The sequence below is a fragment of the Bombus terrestris genome, chromosome 2 (genome assembly GCF_910591885.1).
Source record: "Bombus terrestris chromosome 2, iyBomTerr1.2, whole genome shotgun sequence".
Classification (NCBI taxonomy): Eukaryota; Metazoa; Arthropoda; class Insecta; order Hymenoptera; family Apidae; genus Bombus; species Bombus terrestris.
Window position 1 is genome coordinate 2,699,113 of NC_063270.1, and position 14,339 is coordinate 2,713,451.

The following is a 14,339-nucleotide window of genomic DNA, read 5'->3' on the forward strand; positions in this document are numbered from 1 at the left end:
TGGAAATATATTGCTCCCAAAATCAAAAATTAAATGCAAATTACATCGCGTAATAGTGATTTAACTACCAAAAGGGTAATATTACATCGATAGAAGAATGCTTCCATCTTTTTATCAATGATGAAATTATTGATATAATTGTCAAATACATAAATTAGAAAATAGAAGTTTATAGTACGACATCAAATAAGAAATGGAAACCTATAGATCGCATTGAAATCAATACATTTTCTAGAGTTTTATTAACTATAGTTAGATTCGAGAAATTTGGAGAAAATTCGCATCATTTATGAAGTCATTTTTATGTCAAATTTACACGGCTGCAGTGTCACGAGATCGGTTCAGAGAAATTGTACGCTTTATGCGTTTTGATAATATGAATATTCGGAAAGAAAAGAAAGTTACGGACAAGTTAGCACCGCTTAGAGCCATAACAGACATTTTTGTGGCAAGTTGTCGTGACTTGTGTGACGCAACAAATGTCGGTACGATTGATAAACAATTAGTAAACTTCTATGAAAGATGTCCATTCAAAGTGTACATGCCTAGTTGAATTATGGAGATTGTGTAATGCGAAAACATTTGTGCAACTTAGATGTTTAGGAGAAAGTGATAAAAAGCAAACAAAAGTTCTGCAGAAAAGAATCAAGGACAACGCATTGTAAGACAGTTGTCCGATTTCTGGAAACAATCAGCAGCTGACCAATTGCAAACGACGATTTCTTCACGGATATTACTCTAACAGAAGAATTGTTACAAAAAAAAATTGTCTTCTTGGTACAGTGCGTAAAAATAGAAAAGATTTACTAAAATAATTTACTTGCATGTATTCAACGCAGCAGTATTCATCTAAATTTGTATTTGCACAGAATCTTACATTTGTATCACATATTTCTAAATCCAGAAAATTTGTCGTTCTTCTTTCCACATTACATAATGATCTCAACTTTTCTGAACTAGAAAGTTGTTACGAATCAGAAATTATTTCATTTTATAACGCAACAAAAAGTGATAGATTAGACGCATTAGACAAGATAATTAGCGAACATTCGTATCGAAGATGTACACGTTGACCATTGTCATTATTTATGAATTTTATCGACCTGGCGACATATAATGCATTCGTTTTATGGTTGCTCAAATATCCTTCGTGGAAAAGTTCTATACCAATAAAAAAAATAAGAAGAATATTTTTGGAAATATTAGGAAGTGAATTGTATGATGGCAGATAGCATTTCATAAACACGTTATAAATGCAATCGAAGCAACTGTAAGAGGAATAACTCTCACATGAAAATGTTGCTCCAAGTTGTTCCAGGAAGCGATGTAGGTGTTACATCTGTGTGAAAAACGGAAATAAATATGGTATAACACGTAGCACATGTTCACGATATACATGTAAATTACATGCAATAAACATATAAAAAATACTATGCGTAAATTACCAACCAGTTACGAAGAACTAAAAAGAACTAAGTCGAGATTTAATCGACAAAACGCGCAATATACGCGATGATTTTGCATACACGAGAGCATCGCAAAACTTATTCAATTGAGTGGTAATAGCGCGATTACCCTTCGAGCAATATCAGCGAAGGTCCCGTGGAAAGTTCTCTCTTATTGTCACTGGAGAGAAGACGCCGTAATTTAATGTCACTATTGCTTTCTTCCGGAAGACAGATACGAAGTTCTTCCATTCTCTGGTGGTCGACGAGTACGGCAATCTGAGACCGACAGCCGCGACACAAAGGGGTTGGAACGCCACCAAGAAGATCACCGAAAGAAAAGTGACGGGGATAGAGGATGCATAAACGGCTTTTTAATTTAGCTAAAATATTGTCAAGCGTTCTGCTTTCGAATGCGTAACCTCTTGGGAACTGCGATTCGACGTCGCGACGTAATTAAAGATCGGAGAAGGGAGAAGCTCGTAATAACGAGAGCTTCTCATGAACTCGACACTGTATCATCGTTGTACCCTTCCACCGACGAACTCGTCTATACTTTTTAATTCGTTCCTCTTTCGTTAGAATCACTGCATGAGTATTTTTCATCCCCCTTGCTCACGCTTCTACTCTTTTTGCCATGTAGAGCTTCCGCTTCCTCGCAAATGAATCAATTAAGAATAATAAGGGAGATTACGCGGCAAATTAATTACTCGCTTTCGTACCCTTCCTATTCGGTGATCGAAGAGTTTCAAGGTTTTCGAGGGGAATCGTTTACAGAGACCAGTTTCCCATTAATTAGGAAAGATATTGCTTCGTTTAAGACTCGCGGCTTTGCATTTAGCCAAACATCGGGTCAATCTTTTGAGATATTCTCTAACTTTCCCCGAAATTAATAAATTGATTCGATTATACTTTTTGTCTTTAGGAATATTGCGCAATGATACATGACACAGTACTGTCTTGTCTTTGGAAATAATTTAATCTTCTTATCTGAGATTTATACTTCAAAATTTTAAGCTCGCAGAGTACTGTACGTATAAAAAGCTTAAATAAAACAAAAAAAAGTATCCACGAAACTCGAAAACCAGTAACGAAATTGGTACATCCAGTTAGCTTCTCAATTTTTTGACATAATGTAATCATGGAGTTTTCGGTAAACTTTCCTTTCGAACTGGTCAAAGCCTTATTTGAAAATTTTAATTCGGGCGCCTGCTTGATGAATTTTTCATCCTCCATTTATGGATTTCTTTTCTTTTTTCAATCAATCACCCGCGGGGACGAATATGGCCGTGTGCATAACGTATAGAAAAAGAAGAACAATTTCCCGTCCTCGAACTCACGATTGAATTTTTAATTTTCCGGTTTCCCATTGCAGGATGCATTTCCTTCTTCCTTTATCTCCCTTTTCCTTTTTTTCCTTTTTTTAAGCATTTTTCATATTCACCGGAACAACGAATTATTACAGGACAGGGAACATGGACAGTTTGGAAATTTTAATTATCCTGAAATATGGGATATTCGTAGAGCATACGGGAATATATTTTTGAAGGGAAGATTAAAGACGACGAAGGACCGGGTGCACCTGTACTTTTCTTTCGCCGATTTTTGTCTCTTTAGCGTGCAAATTAGACCGACTATTTTTTTAAATAGGTCCACGCTTCCTCGCGGTTGAATTAATTGCGGCCCACGGACGTTGCTTCGTTAGTACCGTGGAAAGTAAATTCGTTAAATATCTCGTTCTCGCGGCAGCGTTGTTGCGCCACCGCAAAATACGTGAACATCGTTGATGTATTTTCTGCCGCAGCTTCGTGTAAAAATGTTGGATTAAGGCGTGCTCCATGGAAGGATACCGTAAAAACTTTACGCCGTAATTATTGATTTTTTAATTGTCCTTTCTTCTCTTTTTCGTTAAATACCTAATTATATATATTCGAAATGTTTAATACCAACGTGAAGGCGGAGATATGAATTTTGCGAAAGACGAATAAATATTTTTATCAAGTGAAGAATATAATTCATATTTCATTTGTCAATATTACGATATAAAATTTACGTTAACAAGATCCTGATATAATATCTTCGATAGATTTATTGTATTTTTGTCGAATTCACATTGTGCTAATTTATCTGCTTGTGTAATACTATAAATTCATTAATATTCACGATTGGTAGTTTACTATTCGCGATGGAGTTTTGGTTTCATTAATATTAAACAACGCCGCAAGTACATAATTATTAAGCGATGAATTAATTAAAGGTAGATTATTATGATCGTGATTATGTTATTTATTATGCTATTCGATAATTAACCGCATATTTTCTGTTAGAGCAATTTTACCCATCATTGTTAACTGATTTGCTCTATCAAGTACAGTTCGTTTAAAAATCGAACGAAATAAAACGTTTAAAGTTGTATAGATTTGTTTGAGAAGTGAAACTCTGACTGATTTAATAGACCTTGTTAACCTAGACCTTGTCAAGCTGTAAGAAAAAAAATGCTATCATAAAAGTACAAGTCTGATAGGTTAGAATAAACAAGATGACAAAAGGAATACACTCGTCTGACCGGCTCGATAAAGATCAATCCAAACAAAACCCGAAGAGACTCGATGTATTGCCGGAGCAGCCGTTCCAGAAAGCGATTTCGATTTACAACCACCGAAGCCTGTGCATCGGTACAGCCGATAAAGCAGCACCGAAACGTACGTGGTCCGTAAATCCACTAGACTATCGCATCGTCTCGAATTCAAACGTCGAAGAGAAAAGCGACGCGAGAACAAAAAGCACCAAGAAACCAATGAAACAACGCAACATCAAAATTATGCGATAAATCGCAAGTAATCTCTACCGCTTCGCATCATGGAAAATCACTTAATAAAGAAGACAACAAAAAGCAATACAGATAAAAGGAAAGAAAGGGGTACGGGATAAAACAATGGCCAAAGCGGGATGAAAAAGGAAAACGGAAGAAGGGGGATCGTTTCGGGACGCATTAATTTAAGAAACAGTTTCCGGTGTCCTATCGTAAGCTGCCCTGAGGAATTCGAACTGAAAGTCTGCGGGGGTTACTGGCCGCTTGAGGAACGACTTTTAGAATCGACTTTCCTACCGGAGAGACGAGAAGTTTGGCAATTTCCTGGGGCTAATCTGCCGGTCGGTCAGCATTGAGATGCTGCGGGGTTACAGGTCGAACTGTTGGAAACCAGCGGGGCCAGGGGGCACTGTCTGAAACGTGGTTGGACCCATGGACCAGCAACCACTCAGAGTGGACCCATGAATTATACAAGCGACTCTACGCTTTTCCGTTCTTATGTTTTCTTCTCTCTCTTCTTTCTTTGTATCTCTTTCTTCTTTTATCTTTCATACTTCTCTTTACTATCGTTCTCCTTCGATCTCACCTTCTCACGCTGCTTTTTTGTTTTTTCTACTTCTTCTCTCTTTTCGTATCTTTCTATCTTTAATCTTGGTAATCGTTGATGTACCTTGCCCTTCATTCGCACCAGCTAGCATCGTCTCCGATTGTTAATGGTAGGAAAGACACCAGAGGGAATAGAATGAGGTCGAAGAAGTCTCCTGGGACATCGAGAAAGAGACGTGGTTGCGTGCCAGAAACGACTCGATCTCACCCGTCGTCGTCGACGTCCGACGACCCCCTTCGTGATTGAGCGCTCGCACCAATAAACGTCGCGGTTGATCAGCTCCCGTGTTTGAGTGGCTTTTAATTAGACCGGATAGCTCCAGCTCTTCTGGCTTTAATGAGCTGCTCGATGCTTTGGCCGAGAGGGAGAGAAGATTTTTGTACGCCACGTGCGCACGCACCGTTCATTGCTTCCTTCCTCGTCGTGCCACGTTCTTGTGTTTTGTTTAATTGTAAATGAGACCTGCTCCTATTTTTGTAATCACGAGAGCTTATTTGTCTTTAAGGCGAAATGTTATAGTAACATATAATTTACATTAGTACATTAGTGTTCGTGCGTATATACGATAAACTGAAGAATTTTATGTAAATCAAGAAGAGAGTTTACAAATGAAATTGTCTTTGTAAAGTTATGGAGAATATAAAAAAATTTCGATCAGCGGTTATTATCTGAAGAATTATCTGAAGACATACTGAGAACCAGTTATCACACGAAGAAATCACTTAAACTGAATTTTGATTCGAGAAAATGCGCAGATAAAGGACGATAAGAAAAAAGTTTCCGAAGCGTGAGGAAGGCAAGTTTTAATTAGAGTGGATATAGCAATAATGAGTTTTAATGAATGGAGATAAAGATTTTATCGAATGCTTTTGATATTTTATTCAGACACCAATTTCGATTCCTTTCCCGTTCCCTATAAAAATCTTTGTCTTCTCGAAAGTTATAAATAATAAAGCGTAAGGTTATTATTCGTATATTCAACGTATGGTCAGATTTATTCTTTCAGGTATATTACATTTCACACGAAGAAAAATAGGTGCATTGGCAAATATTTCTATCGATAAAGCTATGCGATACGATTGTTAGTTAAACTAACGAAAAATTATAATTTCGGTTCCATTTTTATTAAAAACGAAACTTGAGTCATCTTATGATTTGGGATGAGTAAATAAAAACGGATCAAATTTCGTCGGATCTATTGGATCGAAAGCTCTATTGTCGTTTCTTCGAAAGCGTCGTCGCAAAGGATTTTATGGAAATATTTTCTCCTCTCTCCCTGTGAGGATCTTCCTTTTAACGGGACTGCTCCTGCACCCTCTTTAATCGTATTACCGAACGTACAGACATATTTCCATTTTTCGAGTAGCTCAGTGCCAATTGGTCCAGCCACGACCTTTCCGAACCTTTTTTTCCTTTAACCAATCTATCTTGACCTCGCAGTTCTTTCCTTTCATTATCGAATTTTCACATTCGTCGTATTATTGCGACTTCAACTCAAATATTTCGAGAAAAGATTATATTGGCAAACTGTCGTACAGATCTTTATATTCTTATTTAAGATTTTGGACAATGATTTTGGGCTACATTTATGATGTATAAGGCAAATCTACTATTAATACAAAGAGTAACATGCAGACACGAAATTTTATTATTTTTTTAATTATCGGAAAATGGTTCTACATTATGATATCACGAACTATTGAAACAAAGAATAGAATAGGAAAAGTGCTAAAAAGTCGACGCGTGAAGATTGAGCGAAACAAGTTTCTGCAGGGGCGATCGATGCAATTACGCAACTTTCTAGAACGTAATTAATTTTCTCACCTCGTTCCCCTTTCCCGTTTCATTGTCTTTAAAATCCTTGGATCCAAAGATCTACGAGTCCTTTTCGTTCCCTGGATTCAATCACTCGTCTCTTGTTATACGTGAGAAGAAAAAAATTAATATACCTTGATTATATATATGTATATATATGTAATTATACAAGAGTCTTTCAATTGTTCGCTTATAGATTTGTATCGATAGCATTCAAAGTTAAAACGAAAAAATTAAAAAAGAATGAATTCTAAATGCCATTAAACATTAAACATCATTCACAGTCATAAGTATGAAAACAGCAAAGTAGGAATTTTTCTCGTGTTGAGATTCATTTATTATGTAAACGTTACATTAAAAAACTCGAGGACAAAAGGAAACGGTCTCTCAATAAGATTTGAAACATAAACCTGTTTCGTTGTTTGCGGTTCTCCGTATTTGATAAAACATGAAGTCACGGTTGAAAAGAGTAGTATCGAAATGAAGGCGGTTTGAGGACGACAGAGTCAAAACAAACTCGATAATAAAATTACGCTTTTGAGCAACAATTGCAACGAATTAAGGATCTCTTTTTTACTATATGAAAAAGGATTATTTTAAATTTATTCTGTACTTCGAATCGTGTATCATCAAATGTATTTGTGTAAGTTTCTTTATTTTATTACTAAACTTCTTTCCATTATATGGAGCTTAATTATTCTGGTAACTTATAACTTATTTATAATTTATAAAATTGTACTAATAATAGTACAATAGTTCGATTACGCGAGAGAATTTAGCTGAACCAAATCAAAATTTCCAGCAAAAACAATAACTTCCCTGAGACATCGTAAATGATAAAAGGAGATGTCAAAACAAGCAACGCTTCCTCTTTAACATGCGCGCGGAGGAAGCTGGAACGAAAGAGGTACGCGAGCCATGATTCAACCCGAGGCGTATCCGAAGTTTAACAACCAGCCGCTGTTTCCTCAACATGTCGAGTCTTCTGTAACGTCACAAAAATTATGAATCCAAATTCATTGCGCAAACTTGCTCAAAATCGGAATAACATTTCTACGAACTGTGCATTCGTGGTTCTCCCATTTACTACCGTCAAAGATCTCGTGTTCTCCAACTTCAATCCATGCAGGAATTCATTTCCCCAAATTAGTCTCTCATTGTTCTATTCCCTAGTGTGTTCTCCCTTTCTGTCTTTTTCTGTTTGCGAGTCACACTGCATACTCGTCAAATGTATTCACCGACAAAGTTGTCGAGATGCAGCTCTATAAAAGGTGCATATCTATAAAATTCTTTAAAATGCCTCGCATCAAAATTCCAATTGCAGCATAATAATTGTCTTATAATAGTTGCGCTTTATTAATCTGTACATAATGCTAAAAACATTATTGTGCTATGTCATTGGCGACTTATCGGTACATCAACGTATGGCAAAATTGTACGGAAAGACGACAACTGAACAACAACGACATGTCTAGACAGCGGCGGATATTGTGCCATGGTAGCTTTCGTAATTGTTGTTTCGAATGAGTTCAAACGATCGCTCGACTCGTGTTGTTCTTCTTCGTGCGTTAACTTACGACCTTTCTCCTTTTCGCATGGTGAGACAAAGAAATTTATTCGCCTTTGCTCGTCTCGATCGCCCTTTGTAGCAGCAATTCTTAAAATTACGCCGTTGCTTGTGCACGTTTCGTTGCACGCCGACCATGAGCATCGATTCCCCGGTTGTCTCCGTAATAGCTCTTAACGGCTGTTTTGTAATTTCGTAAATCGCAAACGTCTGCCTTTCGTCTTTACGCAAGTATTCGCTACGGTAATTTTGGTAATTTTGTTGTATTGGAACGGTTTAGTGATCGAGTGAAATTAGTTGATGGCTGTTTTATTTTAACGTAAACTTTTTTAACAAAATAGCGAAATTCAACACGTTAAAAAGTGAAGTATTTCCTGCATTGTACAAAAGTTAAAGAGTAATACAAAATATACTTTGATTTTATATAATTCGAATGTTATTCTTTAAAGAAAATATTCATTTTTTGAAGAGATTACATTTTTCTTTCTGTTTTTATATCTCTCGCTAAAAAATTGTCCTCTATAATATAACAGATTTCTTTCGAGCAAAGTTTCTTGTAGACCTACAGCTTTCTTGACATTCGCTGTGAGCTCGGAGTGCAAGTGCGTACATGGTGTTAAGTAACCAGAACGAGTAATTATTTCAGCATAAATTACAACTTGCTGCTACGGACGTTTGAATCTGAAACCTTGACGTCTAATTTAGTAATTAACCTGTTACATTTCCCATACAGCCAGCATGAATTTTCCAGCAGGCTTCACCGCCGGAAACAGTTTCGATTAAATAAAAAATCTTATAACGCAGAGATCCATCGAATGATAATTTTGAATATGATATATTCGTACGTTACATACGGATACACGATATGAATATGATAATTACAGTTTAATGTTGCGAACAAAATACAAGAAATGTTTAATATAAAGTTTGCAACCATTATCGATCGAATCACAGGTTACCTTACTCTCTCATTAAAATTCTGACCTGGTTTGAAAACTCTATATGCACTCAAATGAATTAATTTCATTCTTCTGTCTTGCATCTCCCCTTTCCATTTCTCTCCAGATGCTTTGTTACTTTTCTGTTCATTGCCGCAAATATTCGCTGCGAAGCTTCGAGTGATTTCAGCGTGTATTCTATCCGGACATTTTTATATAAATTTGTTGTATACGTCAGAAATCCTACCTAATCTAAATTGTCAGCTAAAAATTTGTACCAGGCAACTTTTGTCGTGTCAATCACTTTGGTTAAGCAGGACTAATAACTTGAGGGAACCTACGTCGTTCGTCTTCCATCCTTATACTCGATAAATTAGACGAACCCATAGCGTACGTTCTCGACATCGCCGAGACGAAGTTATCTCTTTTCCGACTTTTCCGTGAATTATCTTCGCGTGTCCCGCGATATTCAAGGCGAACTTGGCAAAGTTGAAGAGACTCTTTCCACCTTCCTTCGCTCCTCGCATACTTGCGAAATTGGATAGCAATTATCTGGAAGGTGGGAGGTTATTCGGAACAATTTCATAATAGCCAGTTTTACCCATGTTATTAATTTGTCATTTATTAAAGAGAAAAAGACCGTCGAAAAGACAACCAACGAACAGAATACATAAAGTTAATATCTATTATTTGTTTATTTCTGACGAACCTATTACATGAAGAACAACGATGAGGCATTTAAGAGCGGCGAAGGATCTGTTTCTGCCGTAAAAATGACAGTATGCCATTATACCAATGCGAGAAATATTGAACTTTTGTAAGAAGATAGATGGTATTGTTGGTCTGCTGATAACAAGAAGTGGAAGTAGTCAGACTTTGGTCAGACCGATTAGCGTTTGAAAGGAATAAGTGCAAGAAGTATTTCCCAGAAGTATTTTGACAGACTACTACTTTCAGTGACAAAATATGGTACGACACTATTGCAATGGGAAGAAATTTCGAAGCACTTAATTATGCGGATTACCATTAACTAAATTAATTTTCGGAATTTCCATAATTTAATAAAATAAACATTTAGTTATACAAAGCACACTTGTTACGCAAATGCCTGGTTTTAAGCGAACTTTATATATGTATTTTGTCATTTATATTATTATTTAGATTATATTTATTATTATTATTATTATTCTTAGAAGGATTTATATATTGTTTATTATTATTTAGAAATGAAAAATAAACGCAACATTACATCATGCCGATTGTGTAATTCATAAATGAAACTTGAAAGGAAAAATCCAATACAATTGCAATTTTCATAACATATATCACAAGATCGGTTGCTGCAAAACGGAAGTAAATGTTGCGGATAAATATTGTTTCGTCGACGAATGAGACGCGTCAGATGGTAGAATTGGTAATTAAACCCGAAAGTTCTGTAACTGTACCGTGTTCAATGAAATCCATTCGAAATGGAAAGCAAACCGTGTCGTCATAAACATACAAAGGATAGTATAAACATTTCTATGCGTCCTTCAAACGTTCACCGTTGATTGTTAATTGAATGAAACGGAAATAGAATCGCGTGGAGAGACATCTGAAAATAAAAAACAGTACTTAAAACTCATTACTATCGATTGTCGATGACGCATTGTACCAGAAAATGGCGAAAAAGTTGGAGCAATTTCTCGTACGACGTACGAACCTTTCATATCAATAATTGGATTTCGGCAAACGCATGCAAACAACGTGACAGAATGCGTTTTGCGCTTCATCTACGGCCGTGTTCCCGTTGTAACGAAAGCGGTGAACGCATGATGAAAATCCAGATCGTAGGTCGTAGGTGACTTATCGAGGTAAATGTGAGACACGGAAAAGCCATGTACTGTTAGGTCATCGAACTGGGCGAACCATCGAATCGATCGCAGATTAAGCTGAAGAATTAACGGCGCGACACAATAATTAACAAACTATTTCTAGCCACGTGAATGTATTTCCAATTGTTTCTCGGCAACGTAGATGGAAACGAGAAACCAGTAACTTATGAAGTTTCAAGTAAAAATTCGAAAGTAACAAAATAGTGAGAAGCTTGTTCACTAATGATTACTTGATAAGAGAAGAAAAGCAAATAAACATATTTTGAGTGATTCTTTAAATGTTATCCATTATGCAAGTGGCTGAATCATTTTTCAACATTTATTGTCAACGACCGACAAAACTAGTATGCGTGATGACGCAAACGCAAACTTCCACACCAGATTTGGTCAGTTCGCTGCTTCATCTTTTTCCCGTGTGCCCGATACTGCCAATGAGTCGTAACAAACGTCACAAAGTCCGGCAATAAACGACTAGCATGAAAGTGTTGAAATGGATGGTCATTCGAAATCCGTTTCCGTGGACGTGTCACTACGGACAAACGACATGTCTTTGGATATTTAGCGAATTCTCTGTGACGGTGTCAGAAATCACGGCGGAAATGAGGGGAAACGGGATGGTGGAAGGCGATGACGTATCAAAGCCGGAGGTGAGGCGACGAGGGCATCGTCATACGGGAGAGCCGGTGACGGCCGTAAGATTGATTGGAGTCACGGGATGGAAAATTAACGGTCTAGTCTGGCTGGTCCAGGGTCGAGCGAAAGGTGTAGAAAGCCGTTGACATCGCGTCGTCGCCATCGTCGAGGGGTGTGCGACAGCCGCCGCATACTAATTCCCCACCTTCTCTAGTGCGTCTCCTTCTCCCTATTCGGGACTATTTTGGCCTCTCTTAAGCATCCATCTATGCTTTTGGCCCTTCGACCGATGTCATTCGATGTGAATGCGCATTTAATCGCCTGATGGTGATAGGAATTTGCGCGGATAAAATTTGCCACCATCTGGGATGATCGTAGGATGTAAATTGCAATTAAGCCTCCTAACGTGATCTCTTGATCTCATTTGTTCTTTTTGTATGTCTTTTCATCGATCAACGCGTTAAAAACCATTCCCATTTAGCAAACGTCGCAATTTCAGTAGATGTTCCGTCTAATCACCATTAGCAAAGCCATGACGCAAATTTCGTGGCGATCTAATTCGTACCACAAATCCTGTTATCCATTCTCGACATCTTCGGCGTACACACTATCTTCGTAACGACTGCTAATAATTAGTTCACGCAGGATGCAGCAGCAGCTTCCTGTCACCTTTCAGTAGACACCAGTGACAAGTTAATAGATCGATGCGGCGCGAGGAACGTGAATAGGGACGCGGGTCGGTAATTATCAAAGAGGGATGTCGCATCACGATCAAGAGATATTCGAGTAGCCATAATAAATACGACGCGACGCAAAGATATAATATAGATATAATATGTCTCTGCAATAAAAGTAATTTCCGTTTCACATCAATTAATTTATTTATTAATTTTAATTATATCAGGAATTTACAAATACTTATAGCGATACTAGTAACTAGATCGCTGATGTACGAATTCATTGGTATAGCTAGCCGATATAATTGCTTTTCATCGCGTATTCACTGTCATTTAATTGAATGAAACAGCTATCTTCCGTCGATACGTCAACAGGGAATTCCGTTACGAGTAATTACAGACGTGAACAGAAGGCATCTCCATAAGGCAGCGACAATCCACCATTGTTCCGAGATATTCGATTACATATTTCGCGAGTAACGAAGCTGGCAATTTCCTGGTTGTCCTATCACGGCCGCTGATTCGATGACGACGACGTTCGGCCAAATTATTTCCTGGCGATCTCGTTCACCCTATGCACGCTCGGGTTAACGATCGTGGCCTGCCGCTATTGCGGCATCATCGGACCTGGGAATTATGTTTCCCAATTGGGATGAGGAAGAAAATCAGCTGGTCCAATAGTTTGTAGGTACCTTCATCAGAATGAAGGTTCGTTGATGATTTTGTGGAAACGTTACTGATGATTGATCGAAGGCAAAATTTGAGATAGACCCGTACAAAGTTTAATAGTTCAGACTGATGATTGAAAGGGTCGAGTTTGTGGAAACTGATTCGAGGATATCTGTTATTGGATAAATAATGATATTTCATAATAGAAACGAATAGACGTGGATGAATAGATGAATAGATCACAAGTGTAGACAAAGTGAGAGAAAATGAATAACCGTCCAATCAATTATGCGTCAACGTTGCAATTTTTTTCAGTTATTTTACATTATCAAATTCCATTGCTTAACATCGGTACTCCAGTAGCAAGTGTAAAACACTTGTTAAACATTACAGTCAAAATTAGTGCAAAATTCGTCTGTATGTTAGGGTCAATTGAACATTTTGAAATGGAATTATAACTTTGGATGGTAATAGATAGAATCAACATGAAAATTAAATTGATGGAAAGTAAAACAATCAGTTGGTAGATGACAAACTTTCCAAACCACTAAAGTAATTACGTATCACCGTACTCAATTTTCGTTTCGAAATCTAAATTCACTTACAACTTAGCTACGCTTATTAAATAGAGCTTATGGTCACCTTTCCTGCAAATCTTCTAATTTCCAATTTATCTACTATATATCGTTATATTATATATATATTATGCACGATAGTAATAAAATATATCTAGAGTGTAATATAGTTCATTTAGATTAAAAATGTCTAAAGCAATAGATGATTGAAGATGTACTGTGATATTGGGATTACAACGAAACGAATGCAATTGATAATTTTTCGAATAACTCCTCTATAAATAGACCACTTTAAACTGAATTGTTTCTCGCCATTGCATTAAATGGTCGAAAATTGGTTTCCGAAACGTATAATTTAGAATTGGTTTCAACAGAGCATCGTCAACATTTTCCGATTGATACATTTATTCAGATTGATATATCATTTAGCTACGTAAATAGAACATCTGGATAAAATACGGATATGGATGAAATTCAACATAAAATCTATTCCCGAATCGCTTTTAATCTAACAGCTCATTAGAGAGTAATTCTGTACTAATTAAATTTCATATATAAATTTTATATTATATTTATGAATATGTTGAAATACCATAATACACAAGGAATAAATTTAAGTAAACACTTTCAAATAAGAAATTTCCTATGAGAATATTAGCATATTGTTGACCCACAAGATATTTCATCAAGTTATAGTAGATCAAATATTAGTATTGCGTTATGAGAT

The 14,339-nt window shown here is 36.8% G+C and overlaps 1 protein-coding gene across 4 annotated transcripts in view; it reads left to right on the plus strand.

The window, feature by feature from the left end:
- LOC100651189 (lachesin) overlaps positions 1 to 14,339 on the plus strand; it is a 262,370-nt gene that overhangs the window by 216,764 nt on the left and 31,267 nt on the right. The window contains exon 8 of one of the 4 annotated variants that reach the window (XM_048409623.1): positions 2,911 to 3,771. The exons of the other annotated variants lie outside the window; for them this stretch is intronic. Within the exon in view, the coding sequence (XP_048265580.1) occupies positions 2,911 to 2,942 (32 nt within the window). The 3' untranslated portion in view covers positions 2,943 to 3,771. Of the gene's footprint in view, positions 1 to 2,910; positions 3,772 to 14,339 lie in introns of those variants that run through there. 4 annotated transcript variants of the gene reach the window in all.